Consider the following 17,388-nt stretch of genomic DNA (forward strand, 5'->3'; position numbering starts at 1 on the left):
ATCTGCAAAAGGTGGAGACTCCATGTCCAGTTAGGCAGCACTGCTTGCAATCGGTGACACAGATGGGCAGGAGCCCAGCAGGTCCCTCCAGCACTCTCAGGAGATGAGCCCTTCACTTCTCTCTCCCAGCCATGTGGGCCCTTTTTCAGCCTAATTTACTCTGGCCCTCCTACCACAGGACCTTTGCACATGGTGTCCCGGCTATCTAGAATCCTTTTCCCTTTCCTCTTCACCTGCTGAACTCTCCTCTATCCAGGCCTCACCTCCTCTTGACTACATTAAATGCCCATGTGATAAGCCCTCCCAACTACGAGCTACCTCTGCTCTCAAGACTGGTCGTGGTTACATTCTCACACTGCTCGAGTAGTTGGTTTGTGTCTCTTTCCCCCCCTGGACTGTCTGTGAGGGCAGAGGCTGGGCAGGACTTCATTCACCACTATATCCTCAGCATCTAGCTCAGTTCTGACGGCCTGGAATGTTCTTCCCCCCGGGTCCTGGCAGGGCTGGCTCCTCAGAACTTAGGTCTCAGTTCAAGGGTCCTCCGGGAGTCCCCGCCCCCCCATATTACCACTGTCTGCAATCAATTCCCCGGCCACGGGTGAGCTTCTGCGAACCAGGAAGAGCCCTCACCAAGAACGGCATCAGCTGGTACCTGGATCTCGGACGCGCAGCCTCCAGAACTGGGAAAAATGTGTCTGTTGTGTAAGCCCCCAGTCCGTGATGTTTCGTCACGGCAGCCTGACACAATCACTGGAGATCTGTCCTGGCCGTCTGAAAATAAGTACCCCGAGAGGAGTGACACGGGCAAGCGACTGATGCTAAGGGAGGGGTCACTTGTCAGATGCTTCCCTCCCGGCATCGGGGTCCCGGCATCGGGAGGATAGGCCCCAGACTTTTCCAGCAGGACAGGGCGCATCTGAACTCCACTTTGAGTGATGCCACCTGGTGAGGTAGATCCTATGCTGGGAGGTGGGGGTGGGGGTGGGATCACCGACATGGCAGGGTAGGAAGCTCGCAGTGGGGTCGGATGAGCCTGGGGTTGGGAGGCAGATGACTGAGTCTGAGTCCCTGCCTTGGGAATTCTTAGCTTTATGGAGCTGAGTAAGCTCCTCCGCCTCCCCAACCTCAGTTTCCCCGTCTAGGAGATGGGTCGGTAATCTCTCTCAAAGCGGCTGTTGGCAAGATTAAATGAGAGGAACAGGCTACCTGATCAGTAGAGCGCTGTGCAGTAGTATTTATTGTTACAGTGTTAAAATTTACTCCTGGGAAGACATGGGGCTGTGACCAGCAACTGAAAGGCCAGGGACATCACCTCTGCTCATGGATAACCTTGTTCCCTTTGTAACCACAGCTGCCTCTGTGTTGGGAAACTCTTCTCGCCAGCCAGCCGTCGGTAATAATGCTGGCTTCGGAAGTTGCTGTGTCCCCAGGCTTTCTGTTCCTCGCCGGGCCACTGCCGGGAGCCCGCCGGAGCCTGGAGGAGGTGGTGCCCGCACGGACGGGTTTTGACGGGAAGCGGGGCGGGCTAGGCTTGGGGAAATAGAGGGCTCCAGGTGCCCCCGCAGCGGACACCGAAGTCTCGTCCTGCCAGATCTTCCCGTTCTGTCGCGTGCAGCCCTGCTCGATGCCTCAAGATGTGGGGTCACTGTTCTGAGCCCCCCCCGCCCCCCCTCCCGTGCCGGCTGGGCTGTGCGGAGGCCCCTTCCCTTCTCCCGCATCTGCTCCAGGTTTTCATGTGGCTTCTTCCTGCCTCCTAGAGCCTGGGCCCTGGTGACAGACAGACAGATTTCTAGGAGAGAAGCTTTGCGCAGCTAATGACAAAGGGGCCTTTCAGAGGGGTCTGGGGTCAGAAAGCCGAGAGTCTGCTGGGCAGATGCCTTCTGAGGGCTCTGGCCCCCAGCTTCTCGGAGAAATACGGGGTGTCTCTGCCTACTGGGGTTCTCCCCAACCTCTGGCACCAACTACCTCTTCTTAAGGGGCTAGCACCCACGGGCGCATAGGACACCTCTCCAAGAGGCACGTTCATGCTTTCCCAGGTCTGGAAGCCCTATCACCCTTTAAGGCCCAAGACCACAACTTGGGCCCTTTGGACAGGACCTGGCAGGTCACTGTTCTGTAGGTGGCCGCTCCGCCAGCCTTAGTCAGTTCGCTACCAGAATCTCTCTGCTAAGTCCCTCTGCACCCCTGCTCTTCTTGCCCACCCTTGAAGCAGGGCTGACGTCTGGGATTTTTTTTCAGCAGACAAAGCTCACCTGATCTGACTCTGTGTGGAGGTTGTTAATTTATCACCCAACCTGTCCTCATGTTGAAAAGCCAGTTCCAAACATTCAGCTGGCTGCCAAGGGTGGGAGCATCGGGTGGGAGAGAATGTGCCTTAGGGTATCATTTGGACTGAAAGGTGCTTTTGACATTGTCCACGTTGCCCCAGGCCTGCTGGCCTAGTGCTGCAAATTTGGGGGGCAATGTCATCCCTACCAGTAACCCCCCAAATTGTCCACTTGCCCATCTTATCCCCAATGGGAATGAATGGGGGGGAGTGCCAGCTTCATTACTGACAAATGTTGGCTTTAAATAGTCAGAGCTGCATGTGGGCCCCCTCGTGCCATCCTTCCTCACCCTGTGGGAATAATTTCCCGCCTGGTTTGCTGCTTCCAAGAGGCAGATCCTGGGGTCCTGGGTCACCCAGCCTGGATGCTGTCTTGGGAGGGACCTGTGGCATCAGGTTAGAGGGGAGCCCCCCTCCAGGCTGTGGGCTCTGCATCTTCAGGCCCCATGTGTGGCTGCATGTCATTAAGATCCTGGAGTTTGGAACCTCAGCAAAGTCATGTTAGATACCAGAGCTTCTCCCTCAGGCCCTGGAATTGGAGATGTGACCCTAGGAGGCTAAATAGTCAGACGAAAGGGGAGCCATCCACCTGTCCACCATCCAGGCGTTTGGTCTCCAGGGGCAAGAAAAGCTGTGCTTATCCTAAGGTCAGAGAGAAAACCATGGTCTTCGGCGTTGGGGAGGAATCATTCTCAAGTTCATCAGGCCTTGGTTTAGGCTTTTCCTATGAGGGGAAACGGTTCATTGGGTTGAAGAACATGTGCTTTGACGGTTCTCAGAGGCTGACACCTACCTGTTCAAGTCTTGGAAATTCAGACCTCTCACTGACTCTTGGGCGAATGGCTTCAATGTTGTGGTCCCAACAAAAGATTCTCTCTGATAACCCAAGTGTCCGTAGAACCCCAATGCATTTCATCCCTCCCAAATCATCACTCAGCACCGAGGTCAACAGACTCAATCCTGAACACATCATTGGAACGATTTTCCAGGGTGGTGTACACGAACTTTTCTCTCTCTCTCTTTGGTCAAGCCTTATTGGGGGCTCTAGAGAGTCTGAACATTAGGCATTCCTTGTCCTCCTTTTGCACGTGGCCCCAACCAGAACACAGTTGCAGAGGGACTAGTTCAATGTCAGTTCTGTGTCATAAATGGGAAATCGGATGCTTCCTTCTGTCCCCATACCTTCCCACCCGTCTCCTGAGAGGTTACAAAGTGTGTTATAGACATTAGCAAGTGTTAATTCTCATAGCATCCCTGGGAGGGAACCAGGAGTATTGTAGATGAAGACGTTGAGGCACAGAGAGGTGGGGCCACTGGGAAGAAGCCACATAGCAGAACAGTGGCAGAGTCAGGAGAAGGGCTGGGGGTTCTCTCCACCACCTTGATGACTTTGCTCTGCAAGATTCACCTCAATGAGGGCACTGATGTGCACACCTGTTTCAGGTGACCGAGAAATCACAACAAATGTCTGTTGGGTCAACAATGACAAGTATTTCCCTGCTCCCAATCCCAAACCCACTGTCACTCTTGGTTGTCACTGACCTAAGTCCATCATCCCCACTCCTATCCTCAGGATATCCTTTATCCTGATGACAGGAAATCTGCATTTAATGGAAATGTCACTACCAAGCCCCGCCCCTGCCGGGATCATCCACCTGCCTCCGCCCAGTGCAGCCACTCATGGGAGGAGAAGGCAAATAGCTTTTCTACATGTCCAGCCCCATGCGACACACAGCTTTTAGGGTAGCAGGGAATGACCATCCCATTGTGCATTCTCCCAAGAGAGATTCAGTGACCCAAGTCAGAACCGGACTTCTCAGTCATGGGGGGCATGGCTGCTGGAGCCAAGAGCTCCACCGGGCTGGCCAGAAGGGCCCACTGGTCAGCCTCAGGCTTTGCTGGCTCCCAGCACTGTGTGTCTGGTTGGAGTCCCGCCTGCTCCTTCTGGGAGGGTGTTTGGGGGAACCGCCGGCCTCCTCCCACCTTGGCAGCTCAGTTCAAGGCTCCAGGGACCGCCTGGACTGCTCAGTGGCTGACAGTCACTCTGAGGGGGAGCCCAGGTGACAGAGAGGCTGGGCTGACAGGTCCTTCCACCGAGCAGGAAGGTGCACAACCAGCTCGAGTCAGGCAGGCTGGTGCCTCCTTGTTCCCTGGAGCCCCCATCTGAAACCGCAGCAGTCTGCTGGGGTTTTGCCTGGGGGCAGGGGAGCATCCTCGGCCCACGGTCCCTAGGTACAGTGGTGGCAGCGTTGGGCTACTCATCCTCAGTGGGGGTGTCCGTGCTGGGTCTGGTGGGGCATCCGCTCCTTACACGTTGGTGACCTCGAGGCCATTGTAGCCTTCCGGACGGCACTGCTCCGGCCTGCCCTGGGGATCATCGTCTCCACAGTCTTCATTTTGAAGAGAGCCATAGTCATCATGAAAATCAGGGTCTTTGCTGCTGAAGCCCCTTCCTATCTTCCCCAGGGGCAGCTGAGAAGAGAGAAATGAGATGGAAGGGTGGGGAGAAGAGAAGAGGAACTGAGTGTTTGGGATCTGGGGCATGTGGGGTCCCCCGTTCTAATTGCTGTGTGACCTTAAGCGACTTGTCTAACCTCTCTGTGCCCCTCCTATTAGTAATCATACTCTGCTGCCCAGAGCACTGAGAGGATTTTGTGAGCTAACCTTAGGAGAGAGCTTCGTGTTCCCAACTGAAGGAACTGGTCGGTTGCTAAGGGTGAGGACAAATATAGTCTTTCTGATTGTCCTCAAAAGTCTCGCATCTCCCTCCTCAGCGGGAGGAGAGTTGAGAATGGGTACGATGGAGGAGAGGTGAGAACGTTTGAGCACGGGCGTGAAGTCTGACTGCGTTCCCAGGTCAGGAAGAAATATTCTAGCACCTCCTGGTGTGGCAGAAAGAGCAGGTGTTGTGGAGACTCGCAAACCAGGGTTTGGATCCCTGCTCTGTCACTTCTCAGCTGTGTGACCCTGGACCAGTCACCTGCCCTCTCTGAGCCCCCGTTTTCTCAGGTTCCAAGTGAGAACAGCAATTCCTTTCTCCCAGAGGAGTTGTAAAGAGTAGAAATCAGATCTGTAAAGCACACAGCGTGGTGCTTGCAAAGGGCAGCTATTGTGGTTATATGCACTAGGCTCTCAGTATGAATTTATCTCTTATTTTGAACATCTCTCCATGAGAATAATCCTGATAGCGCTTTGTACCGCTTTATTTCTTTGATGGCTTTTGTTTCCAGACCAGTGTTCCTCAACCTTTTGTTCAATGTTGCCACCTTAAAAAAGGAGCCTTTTAAGATATATCCCCCTAATGACACCCCAACCATGAAATTTTCACACCACAGATACACCGTGCTTCTGTTAATGTCCCATATGTATACCTGTTCTTCATAGAGAGAGAGAGTGACAGGTTTGCCCCTCCCCCAAGAACCAATTTTCACCCCATTCGAGACTGCATGTTCTAGACTGAGTGCACCGTAAGAGTAAGGGTGGGAATTTATTCATGCTTATTCCCATTCATGCTCAGGATGGTGCCTCAAACACAGTCAGTATCCAAAAAGTGTTTGCTGAATGAACGGAAGAATTTTTGGATTATCCACTTCTCCCATCTGTGCCTACACACTTCCATTTAGGAATCTGGGTCAGTCTGAGTCTGTGTGAACACAGGCAAACTGCATGCACTTTCATAGACCGGAGGCTAATCTGCTGCTATTGGTCAGGTCACCAAAGTTCAAAAGGTAAGTCAGTGGTTCTCAGAGTCTGGGCAGGTTGGCTGTACGTAGGGTTCCCCCTCACCCCTGAGGCCCTTGGCTTCGAGACCCAGGTGGGTCCCAGAATCTGCCTGTTAAGCAACTGGCCAGGTGATTCTGATGTGGGCAGGTGAGACCTCCACTTCGAGATGCTACTCTAAGCCTGGGGGGTGCAGGCAGGGGCTTAAGTATCATGCGGGTCAACTGGAGGCTGCTTCCTCCCTCCTGGCTGCATCTGTGACCTGGCCCATCGGTCCTCCTCCACAGGCCAAGAGAGGAGCTGGGAGGGGCCACCATGGGTCCAGATGACAAGACCTTCCCTGGGCTGCAGGACTCACAGGTGAAGGCATCCAGTGACTTACCCGGCCAGCCTTGTACTTGATACCACCGCTGTTCTCCTCCTTCCCCGCCCGGGTGATGCTGGAGGCCCTCCCTGGGGGTGTTCCGAAGCGCTCAGCCTCCCGGATGCCTGAGGAGCTGGGGAGAGATCCATACTGAGTCAGCTGCCGCCCCCCAGAGACAGGCACACTCACACGGGTGACAATGACCATAACCGCTGTGATTTACTGCGGACCTCCTGTGTGCGCCCCCCCCCCCCATGCTAAGCACTTTACGAAAGCAATCCTCACAACAACCCTGCATGACAGTTGGGGCAAAAGGGGGGCAGCTCAGAGAGGTTAAGCGATTTGCCCAGGATTACCCAGCTGCAAGCAGCAGAGTCAAGATCTGAATCCAAGTCTGTGAGACTCCAAGGTCGCGCTCTTCCCCCTCCAGCGTGCTGCAAACCTTACCAGGAAGGGAAGACTGGATGGGAGAATTTGAGCTCACTGGCATGACTTGAGAAGCACCCGGAAAATTTCCCCCACTCTGCATTTGAAATCTGTGTCCCCCACCCCCACCATTGACTTATTGCCTGAAGTGACCCCATTACTCCCTTCCCTGTGTTAAAGCATCGAAGGCTTCTCTTAGACTAGGATTTGGCAAACTGCAGCCTGCAGGCTGGAGCTGGCCAGCCGACTGATTTAGCAAATAAAGTTTTATTGGAACCCAGGCATGCCCATTAGTTTACATGTTGTCATAGCCTGCTTTCTTGCTGTAAGGACGGAGTTGAGGTCCTTGAACCCTTCCAGAAACCCTGAGGAGTGATTATCCCCATTTCAAGTTGAGGGAACAGGCTCAGAGGGGGCAAATTTCTTGCTTAAAATCACAGAGAGGATGATGATGGAGGAGCCAGAATTGAGCCCCCAAAGGCCCTGCTGTGGCTCCTTTTTACATGGGACCACCCCTGAACCACCCCAGTGCCTGGTCTCTATGCTCACATTTCAATGACTGCTAGGGGTTGGGTGGACAGAATGTCATAACACATCACCTTGTCATGGGTGCCTGAAAATCTCAGTGTGCCCCCCACCCTGGGAGAATCCCCTCCCCCAACTCTGCAGCTTGGGAAGCCTGCCAGCCACCGAGGTGGGAGACATGACAAGGCCTCTTACTCTGTGTGCTTGATGGTAAAATCTTTCAGAGTTCATAGAGGAATTGCTCTTCCCCACTGAAATGCTAAGGAGAAAGATGGAGCACATCGACAGGAAGGGGGCCCCATGTAACCAGTTCCAGAGGAAAGCACGTCATGGAGATACTCCAGTGCTCGTGTGAAGTTTGGGGGCACGAACTATCAGTTGTTGTGGGGGGTCTGTGTCCGGTGCACTGCATAACAGTTTGCCTCCCTGAATCCTGTTAACAAAGCTGCGGGGAGGGAGGACTCATATTCCCATATTACAGATGAGAAACTGAGGTTCAGAGGGCTGAAATCACCTGCTGTGTCTAACATGGTAGAAAGCACAGTCAGGATTGGAACCCACATTCCAGCCATCTCCCTGTGGAGGAAGAAAGAGCGGCAGCCACGGAGGTGCTGGTAGTGGGTTTGGAAAAATAATTGATAATAGTTGCGTTGTTGGGTGCTTCACCATGCCTGGGTGCCTCTCCCAATTGCTTTATGCATTATTTCACCTTATCTTTCCATCAGGCTCCCCCAGCCTTGGATTCAGTCTGGGATGGAGTCTTGGGTTAGCCCTTGATAGCTATTCAATGGTCGATGTTTCTCCATCTGAATCTTTCTACCCCATCAGAGCCTTCTGGAAGCACTCACCCTAAAGGGCCAGTACCACCTGCCCTGCCCCCTCTCTCTCCAGAAAGCTGAAGTCAGCAACAGGAGAGGGAGCAAGAGGGCCGTGGATGGGGCAGCTTCACCGCTTGGACCACTGCAGAGATGTCCTGGGGCAAAGCCTGAAGAGCCTGGTTAATATAATCCCAGGCATGTGGTTAAATATCGTGGTGATATTAACCAGGCCTGGGGATCACTGTCTCCACTGGTGTTTTACTTAGCTAGGGACTCTTGCACCAATAGGGGTGGTCTCTAAAATTTCTTAGAAACCCATGAAATTCTGTTTCCCCCAAGTTGACTAAAATCTCTTCCCATGGTCTGTGGCAAGTTCTCAGCAAAGGGCTCCAAGGAGAACTGGCACATGGGCCATGGACAGACACCGCCTCTCCGTGCCCTGGCTGACCAGCTCAGATCCTCGTCTGTAAAATGAAGAGGACCGAGTCCACTTTCTTCTTCCTTATCCTCATATTGGAAGGATTGCTTTCATCTCATTCTTTTTTTTTTTTTAAAGATTTTTTATTTATTTATTTGAGAGAGAGAGAGAATGAGAGACAGAGAGCATGAGAGGGAGGAGGGTCAGAGGGAGAAGCAGACTCCCTGGCAAGCAGGGAGCCCGATGCGGGACTCGATCCTGGGACTCCAGGATCATGACCTGAGCCGAAGGCAGTCGCTTAACCAACTGAGCCACCCAGGCGCCCCAACTTTCATCTCATTCTTAAGGGAATCCCTGGCCTGCCAACAACGTAAGAACCTACTCTATTTGTGCCCCACGAGAAACATCCCCAGTGCTCACCCACGAATCCTAGATAGTCCTTAATGCACCTGTGACCTCGGGGGTGGTCAAGGGTTTAATCAGATACATGAATGCCTGCTAATGTTTAGCTAGTGCTACCTATCTAGGGCTCAGAATATATTAAGGCCATTACAGGTCACATGGCTCCAGAAGGGAGGTCAGGGAGGGTGGACAATTCTTAGGAGAAAAGCCTCTTTCCTGCACCTGTTGAGTCATGGCTCAAGGAATAGGGATCTTGTCAAACTCTGGTCTCCATAGAACTACCTCAAAATGCCCAAAATGTAGATTCCTGGGCTCTCCCAGTAAATACTGGTCCTGTGGATCTGAGTTTGGGCCAGGGGATCTGCATTTCACAAGAGTACCAATGATTTTGCTGCAGGGCTCTGTGGACCTCACTTTGAGAATCACTTGGGTATCAGCCTACCGATGGGGCAGGGCAGCTCAAGACTTCTGGATTGTTGCCACGGATGCACAATTCCCCACCCCCAAGCCTCAGTTTCTGTATAACATGGGGTGTAGCCCAGATGCTTTCTGAGGCTTCAGGTGGTTTGGGGGCTCAGCACACAGGGTTCTGACTCAGAGAGCCTCAGATTCAAACCTGAGTTCTGTCAACAAAATGGACCAAGCTTTAGCTAGACTGATCAAGAATTACAGAGTGACTCAAATTATTGAAACCAGGAATGAGAGAAGAGACAGTACTACCAACTCTACAGAAAGAAGTGAGATTATAGGGAAATGATTATAAAATCAACTAACTGTATGCCAACAAATTAGTTAACCTAGATGAAACAGACAAATTTCTAGAAAGATATAAACCTATTCAAACTGATTCAAGAAGAAATAGAAAATCTGAATAGATCTGTAACAAATAAAATTGAAGTAGGAAAAAAACCAACCCCCCCCAAAACAAAAAACCAAAACCTTTCCACAAAGAAAAGCCCAGGATCATGTGGTTTCACCAGTGAATTCTACCAAATGTTTAAGGAATAATGAACACCAATCCTTCACAAACTCTTCCAATTAAAAAAAAAACAAAACAAAAAACAGAAGAGGAGAGAATACTTCCTAACTCATCCTATGAGGCCAGTATTACTCTGATACCAAAACCACACAAAAATATCACAAGAAAAAGCCCCTACTGACAAACATCCTTTATAAATATAGATGCAAAAAATCCTCATCAAAATGCTAGCAAACCTAGTCCAGCAACATATAAAAAGGACAAAGTGGGATTTATCCTAGGAATGCAAGGTTGGTCCAACGTATGAAAATCAACGTAATATGCCATATTAATAGAGCAAAGGACAAATCTAGGCTCTGCTCCTTACTAGCTGTGTGACCTTGGGCAAGTACCTTGGCCCCTTCGAATAAGTATTTCCATCTATAAAGGAGGGATAGTGACACCGATTTCTTGGTATTGTCATGAGGATGAAATTAGTGCCCATAACAAGTGTCTAATAAATGGTGACTTTAGCTTAACTGCAAATATTTTAAGGAGAGAATCCCCAGAGAGGGGGCCTAATTTGTCTGTCCAGGTGCTTTCTCTCTGGTTACTTTTCAGACGAGGAGCCTGGGGTAGGTAGGCTGACCTGGCCTGCTCATCTGGACCATGAGCACCATTAGTATGCTCATCCCTGCATCCAAGCCTCTGTCTCCACAGCATTTCCTGCCTGGACTGGCCACCTCGTTTTCAACTATGACCTTCAGGCTAAAGCACTTTGCTTCTTGGAGCCTCTGTTTCCTGATCTATAAAAGGAGGCCACTGTGCTGTAGGGAAGAAGTGGGATCCAGGAAGTGAGGGGGCCAGGGGGAAGTCAGGATCACCTGCTTCCGAAGCCAGCAGCCCACACTCACTTGGCTGGGTGGAAGATGGCGCTCATCTCCTCTGCCAGGTGTCTCCGGAGAATGTGCTTCCCGCTGGGGATGCCCAGGGCGGTAGCCATGGCTTCGGCGTTGAACGTGGGTTCCAGAACCAACACGGCACCATGAATGCCGCTGTTGGTCAGGTTGTCCGCATACTCCTGAGGGCAAGGCACAGGCTGGTTAGCCTGCGGTGGGGGCCGCCCTGTTACTTGACAGGTCTGCCCTGGTGTCCTGCCCTGTTAAGCTGTGAGGACCACCCTGTTGTCCTGAGGCGTCCTGAGGAGCTGCCCTGCTGGCTTGAGGTGCCCTCAGCTCCAAGTGGGGACATGCCCCCAACAGCAAGGGCTTGTTCCCCTGGAGACCAGTTAGTGTAAGGCTCAGGGGGAACCCCCCACTCTTTTAGGGCCATGAGGACAGTGACCAAGACTATTTTGTCACTGATGTATCCCCAGATCTTGGCAGGCAGCCCATAAAAACTTGTTCAATGAGATGAGCCTGGATTCAACCTCAGCCTTGCTTCAGAGGACAGCCCAGCCTCTCCACCCCTGCTAGGAGAAAGCCATCATGAATGGGGGTCTTGTTGTAGGGGTGGGGTGGGTGCTCCCTCTTCCTGAGAAACAGGAGGCAGGCTTTCTCACCAGCTTGGGCAACAACGCCGGCTCATGCAAAATGGACACACAAACGTGCATGGGATTTGCAGATGCCTGTGATCACCCCCAGCCCACCCCCCGCCCACCAGCCCCTCACCTTCAGGTCAATGTCCCGCACCCACTTGAGCACCCGCTGGTTGGTCCAGACCACGGGGTCTATGTTCTGTGTCTCGCAGCGGGCGCGGCGCTCCTGGAGGGCCTTGTGGGGAGGGGGGAGACAGTGGGTCAGCTGGGGGTGGGAGAGCACGCAGAGGTCCCAAGGAGCGAGCATCCACGATGTTGGGGGGACCCTGGGTGCTGGTACAAGGAGAAGTTCTGGCCGGTGAGCCCCGGGTTCTCTGGCCCTGTCCATCTGGGGCTTGGCTTTTCATTCTGGGAAATGGGGAGAAGCCTGCTTCTGGGGGTGGAGGGCTGGGTGAGACCCCCCAGCAGCTGCCTAGTTTGTATATCCCAGACCCCCGCTTTCCTGACATGGAGTAGGGGCCCAACAATGTGGCTCTTCCATGAGGGGCTGTCTTCTGTGGGTCCACCCAGCCCCTGAGGGCAACGAGTGTCACCTACAAAACATCACTCATGGCAACCTATAGAGGGATCAGCTTGGTCCCTTTTCACCAGCCTTCCTTGGGGGGACTGGCTCCCAGACAAAGGGCTCCGGGCTGGTGGTGGACCCAGGGACCCCCCGGCCTATGGATTCCTCCAACGTGCCCTGACCATGCCCATTCACACTTCACTGTCACGATCTTCCAGCACGTCTCCCGGGTTCACCAGACTGGGGTTCCCGGTGCCCAGGGCCCTGCGGCTGGTGTGTGAGAAGGGCTGAAGAACTGGACAGCTCCCTCCTCTGGGCCTCTCCTCCTGACCCTGGGCGGCTTGTGCTCTGACTTCACTCTAGGAAAAGTAGGCTGTCTGGACTGCCGCCGCCCTGTAGGGCCCAGCGGCCTCGGGAATCTTTGGGTCCTGGGGGAGCTAAAGCAGATGCCCCCCATGCTGTCTGACTTGGCAGGCTCAGAATCAAGGGGGCACTCAGAGTCCAAACTCTGACTCTCCCCCCTGGTCCCTGGTCACCTAGCTGGCCTCCCCGTTCACTCCCCCACCTCAGACCCAACGCTGGGACCGCACATTCTGTCCTCTGGGCCTTTGCTTGTGCTGTTCCCTCTGTTAGGTTGCTTTTCGCTCACACCTCCTGCTGACTGATGCCTGGAATTCCCCTCTCAGTTCTCAGTCCTGCTGTCACTACCTCGGGGAAGCCCTCCCTGATCCCTCTGGAAGCTACAGCTTTGGGTTTTCATAAAATCCTGGACTTTCCTCATTGGGCCAACTTTCCATGGTATGGTGGCACCAGCTTCTTTGTGGTTCTCCCTGATGAGCAGTGAACTCTTGGAAGATGAGGGTTCCCCACTTCCCCTGAATTGGACACAGGGCCTGACCCATGCTCAGTAAGCAGCTATTGGAAAAAGGGAGGGAGAGGGGGAGGGATGGATGCATGTGTGGATGGATGCATGGATGGCCAGGTGGATGGATGCGTGTGTGGATGGATGCATGGATGGCCACGTGGATGGATGTGTGTGTAGACAGATGCATGGATGGGCAGATAGTTGGATGGACAATGGGTGCCAGTGGGGAAAGAAGGGCTGTGGAAGATGCCTCCATCTCCTGCACTGGTCCTCACCTCTCTGCTGAAGTTCACTTGGTACAGCAGCTCAATCCCCAGCAGGATGCTGACCTGGTGGAACTTCTTGGACACATTGAGGTGCTTCTCCAGGTCCCGCTTCATCAGGGAGTGCAGCATTCGCCCGTCGACCAGGTGGTTTTGGAAGGCCTGAGAGTACTGGGACAGCCCGATGTCATTCAGCCAGGCCTTGGCCACCCAGTGATGGTCCAGGTCAGCGGCTTTGGACAGGCTGGTGAGGACAGACATGGCCAGAGAGACGGATGGGTGGGGACAGGTGGCAGAAACAGAGAGACAGGTAGAAATGGGGCAGAGATGGGCAGAGATGAAGACAGAGGGAAAAGAACAGGGCAGAGTAGGGTGGGGGACCAAGACATCACAGAGACGGACAGGAAAAGGGATGCAGTGGAGAGACCGAGAGGAAGAGAGAGACAAAGCAGAGATGGGGAGAGAGGTGGATGCAGAGAGTGGAAGGAGAAAGACAGAGACAGACAGAGAAACAGAGCGAGCCCCAAAGAACAGAAGAGGGATCAATAGAGAGGCAGACAAAAGGAACAGGAAAAGGGAAGAAAGCACATTCAGACGCACGGAGTGGAAAGAGACGGTGGCAGAACGGCAGGGACGTGTGCAGAAGGAGGTGGCACCTCTGGGAGCCCTCCACATCCTCAGCCTGCCCCTGGGTGTGGTCCCCTGGGCATGTTCCTCTACAGAATCCCTGGAGCCCGCAATGCTGTGGCCTGGGCTGTTTGTCCTCGCTCTACAAACCAAGAAGCTCAGACTTTGCCCAGAGTCACACTGTGGCATGTCTCGGAATCAGAATTAAAACCCCCGTTTTGCCTATTTCAAGCCCTTTCTCCTCACTGCTATATCTCAGATTTGTCTGTATCCCACACCTATCTCAGTCCTGCACACATAGTAGGTGCACAAGGAATATTTCTCAAATGCATAAAGAGGTGGATGCTCCTGGCAAGAGGTCCCCTTGGCTGTCATTCCCCTGATCGCCATACGGTGGCAGCCGCACAGAAGGAATGAGAACAGCGTATCCCACCTGTGGAGGGACTTGAGAAATGACCTGTGGGGCTGCCAGGTAGGGGGACCCCACAAAGGGATCAGGATGTGATAGGGAAATATGGGCTTACGGAGTGACACCACCCTCCTCCCCAGGTCTGGGATCGGGACCAGCATTCTTCCCTTGCCCCCAGATAGAATACCCTTCACCCACTTCCCAGCCCCTCCCTGTGCACCCGTCTCTAAAGAGCTGCCCACCAGCCACTCAAGCTGGAGGCCTGGGTGGGATTTTCAGCTCCACCTGACTCACCTTCCTCCTTTCCACTCTCCACTGCTCACTGCGGGACTTTGTGTCTCCCTGGACTCTGTGTCTCCCTGGACTCTGCGCTCCAACTGGTCCCCCTGCCTCTGAGCCCTCCCCAGTCCCTCTTCCAGGAGAGTGGCCAGGGCTGACCGCACCACCCTCCTGCTGGTGCTCCTATATGGCTCCTCGCTGTCCTTCCTTCATTCCACCAATATATACTGAACAGCTACGACCGCCGTGCTTGGGACGCATGCTGTTGTATAATGGGCGCATCTTCCCTCACAGCCCCTTCCTTTCTTTCTTCTTCCCCACACTCTCTGTTCCCTGGTGGCACCCATTTCCAGGGCTCTGGATTACAAATGTAATGTAAACGAGGACTCCCAAATTCTCATCTCTCCCTTCTTCTCTCTTCTGAGACCCAGCTGCTTACTAACTGCCCCCTTGGGCATCTCCTGCCTGTCACGCATCTCACATTTAATGGGCTCTAAACAAAATGCCCTGTCCCCTCTCCCAGCTCTTCCCCACCCCCCACCATCCCCCGGCTCCGGTCCTCATTTGCCCTCAGTCTCCCCTCCCCCACCAGGTCTATCAGTCATTCTGGTCCGTGTGTCTGTCCCTTTTTCTCCTTTTCTGGGTTCAAGCTACCAACACCTGCGGCATAGATTTCGGAAATTGCCTCCTTACTTCCCCCACGCACCCCCCCCCCGCCTGCCCCACCCCTTCTCATCCACTTTCCCCACAGTAGCCAGATGGTCTTTTAAAAACCTCAATCAGATCATGTCCCTCCTCTGCTTAGAACCTTCCAGTGGTGGAACCTTAAATGCACCTTACTAAGTGAAAGAAGCCAATCACAATACTGTATGATTCCGGTTATATGACATTCTGGAAAAGGCAAAACTATGGAGACAGTCAAAAGATTAGTAGCTACCAGGGGTTAAGGAGAGGGAGGGATGAACAGGCGGAGAATAGGGGATTTCTTAGGGCAGTGAAATTATTCAGCATGATACTGTCATGAGGGATGCATGTCATCATACGTTTGTCCAAACCCAGAGAATGTACAACACGAAGAGTGAACCCTCATATAAACTATGGACTCCGGGTGATTGGGATGCATCGATGCGGGTTCCTCACCTGTAACAAATGCTCCATCCTGTGGGAGAGGTGGATGATGGGGAGGCTGTGCAGGAGTGGGGGAAGGGGGAATGTGGGAACTCTCTCTACCCTCCTTTCAATTCTGCTGTGAAACTAAAACTGCTCTAAAAAATTCAAGTTTATTTTAAAAATGAGGGAGGAAAGACTTTTTTTAAACAAACAAAATTGAGAGAATTTATCATCAGACGAATAAACTGCAGGAAATATTGAAGGGCTTTTTTCAAGAGGCAAGAAAATAATAACCATATGGAAACTTGGCCCACATGAAAGAAAAAAGAGGATAACTTCCAGAAGTCACGATAAAAAAACCATTGGATTCAGAAATGGGCAGATTTGAATAGACATTTCTCCAAAGAAGACATACGGGTGGCCAATAAACAGATGAAAAGATGCCCATCACTAATCATTAGGGAAGCGCAAATTTCTCTACAACGAGATACCACTTCATACCCATTAGGATGGCTAAAAGACCCAAGAAAACAGGTGGTGGTGGTGGTGTGGTGAAATCAGAACCTTCGTGTGCTCTTGGTGAGGATCTAAAATGGTGTAACCTCTGTGGAAAACAGTATGGCAGTTCCTCAAAAAGTTAAAAATAGAATTACCATATGATCCAGCAATTCCACTTTTGGGTAAATACCCAAAAGAATTGAAAGCAGGGGCTCAAAGAGATATTAATACATCCACGTTCATAGCAGCATTATTGATAGTGGCTAAAATGTAGAAGCCACCAAGTATCCACCAACAGAGGAATGGAGAAGCAAAATGTGCTATCTACACACAGTCGAAGTATTCAGCTTTAAAGATTTTTTTTTTTTAATTTAATTTATTTAACAGAGAGAGAGCACAAGTAGGCAGAGCGGCCGGCAGAGGGAGAGGGAGAAGCAGGCTCCCCGTGGAGCAGGGAGCCCGATGGGGGCTCGATCCCAGGACCCTGGGATCATGACCTGAGCTGAAGGCAGACGCTTAACAGACTGAGCCACCCAGGCGCCCCAGCTTTAAAAAGGAAGGACATTCTGACACATGCTACAACATGGATGAATCTTGAGGACATGATGCTAAGTGACATAAGCCAGGCCCCAAAAGACAAATACTGTGTGATTCCACTTAAATGACGTACTGAGAGTAGTCAAAACCATAAAGGCGGAAAGTAGAAGGGTGGTTGCCATTATCGGGGTGGGGCACGGAGGGGAGAACAGGGAGTTAGTCTTTATTATGTTATCATGAGCATAGGGTTTCAGTTTTACAAGATGAAGAGAGTCCTGGACGTGGATGGTGGTGATGGCCGCACAACAGTGTGGATGTTACTTTATACCATTGAATTGTACACTTAAAACCGGTTAAGAGGGGGGTCACCTGGGTGGCTCAGTTGGTCAAGTGTGCAAGTCTTGATTTCAGCTCAGGTCATGATCTCAGGGTTGTGAGATCGAGCCCCGTGTCAGGCTCTGTGCTGAGCGTGGAACCTGCTTAAGATTCTCTCTCTCTCCTTCTTCCCTTTCTCCACCCTTTCTCTCTCAAAACAAAAACAAACAAAAAAACCAGGTAAGATGATAAGTATGTATACTTTACCACAATAAGAATTTTTTTTTAAAGAATAAAGATGATTAGAAATGGTAACTATCTGGCTAAATATTTTTCTCATCTGCTAATCTCCTTAAAAGATAATGGACAGTTTAAAAGACAAATATAATAATGTATTACAGAGCATATAATACATATAGATAAAGA

The 17,388-nt window shown here is 52.0% G+C and overlaps 1 protein-coding gene across 4 annotated transcripts in view; it reads right to left on the bottom strand.

Moving 5' to 3' along the window:
* Positions 1 to 1,207: 1,207 nt before the first annotated feature.
* KAZN (kazrin, periplakin interacting protein) overlaps positions 1,208 to 17,388 on the bottom strand; it is a 1,038,326-nt gene continuing 1,022,145 nt past the window's right edge. For 3 of the 4 annotated variants that reach the window (XM_078073773.1, XM_078073775.1, XM_078073776.1), the window contains 5 exons: positions 13,200 to 13,431; positions 11,628 to 11,729; positions 10,872 to 11,038; positions 6,429 to 6,543; positions 1,208 to 4,798 (listed from right to left, as the gene is read on the bottom strand). In XM_078073773.1, the coding sequence (XP_077929899.1) occupies positions 4,634 to 4,798; positions 6,429 to 6,543; positions 10,872 to 11,038; positions 11,628 to 11,729; positions 13,200 to 13,431 (781 nt within the window). In that variant the 3' untranslated portion in view covers positions 1,208 to 4,633. The remainder of the gene's footprint in view (positions 4,799 to 6,428; positions 6,544 to 10,871; positions 11,039 to 11,627; positions 11,730 to 13,199; positions 13,432 to 17,388) is intronic. The other variant, XM_078073774.1, reaches the window with a different exon arrangement.

This window comes from Halichoerus grypus, chromosome 5 (assembly GCF_964656455.1).
Source record: "Halichoerus grypus chromosome 5, mHalGry1.hap1.1, whole genome shotgun sequence".
NCBI lineage: Eukaryota > Metazoa > Chordata > Mammalia > Carnivora > Phocidae > Halichoerus > Halichoerus grypus.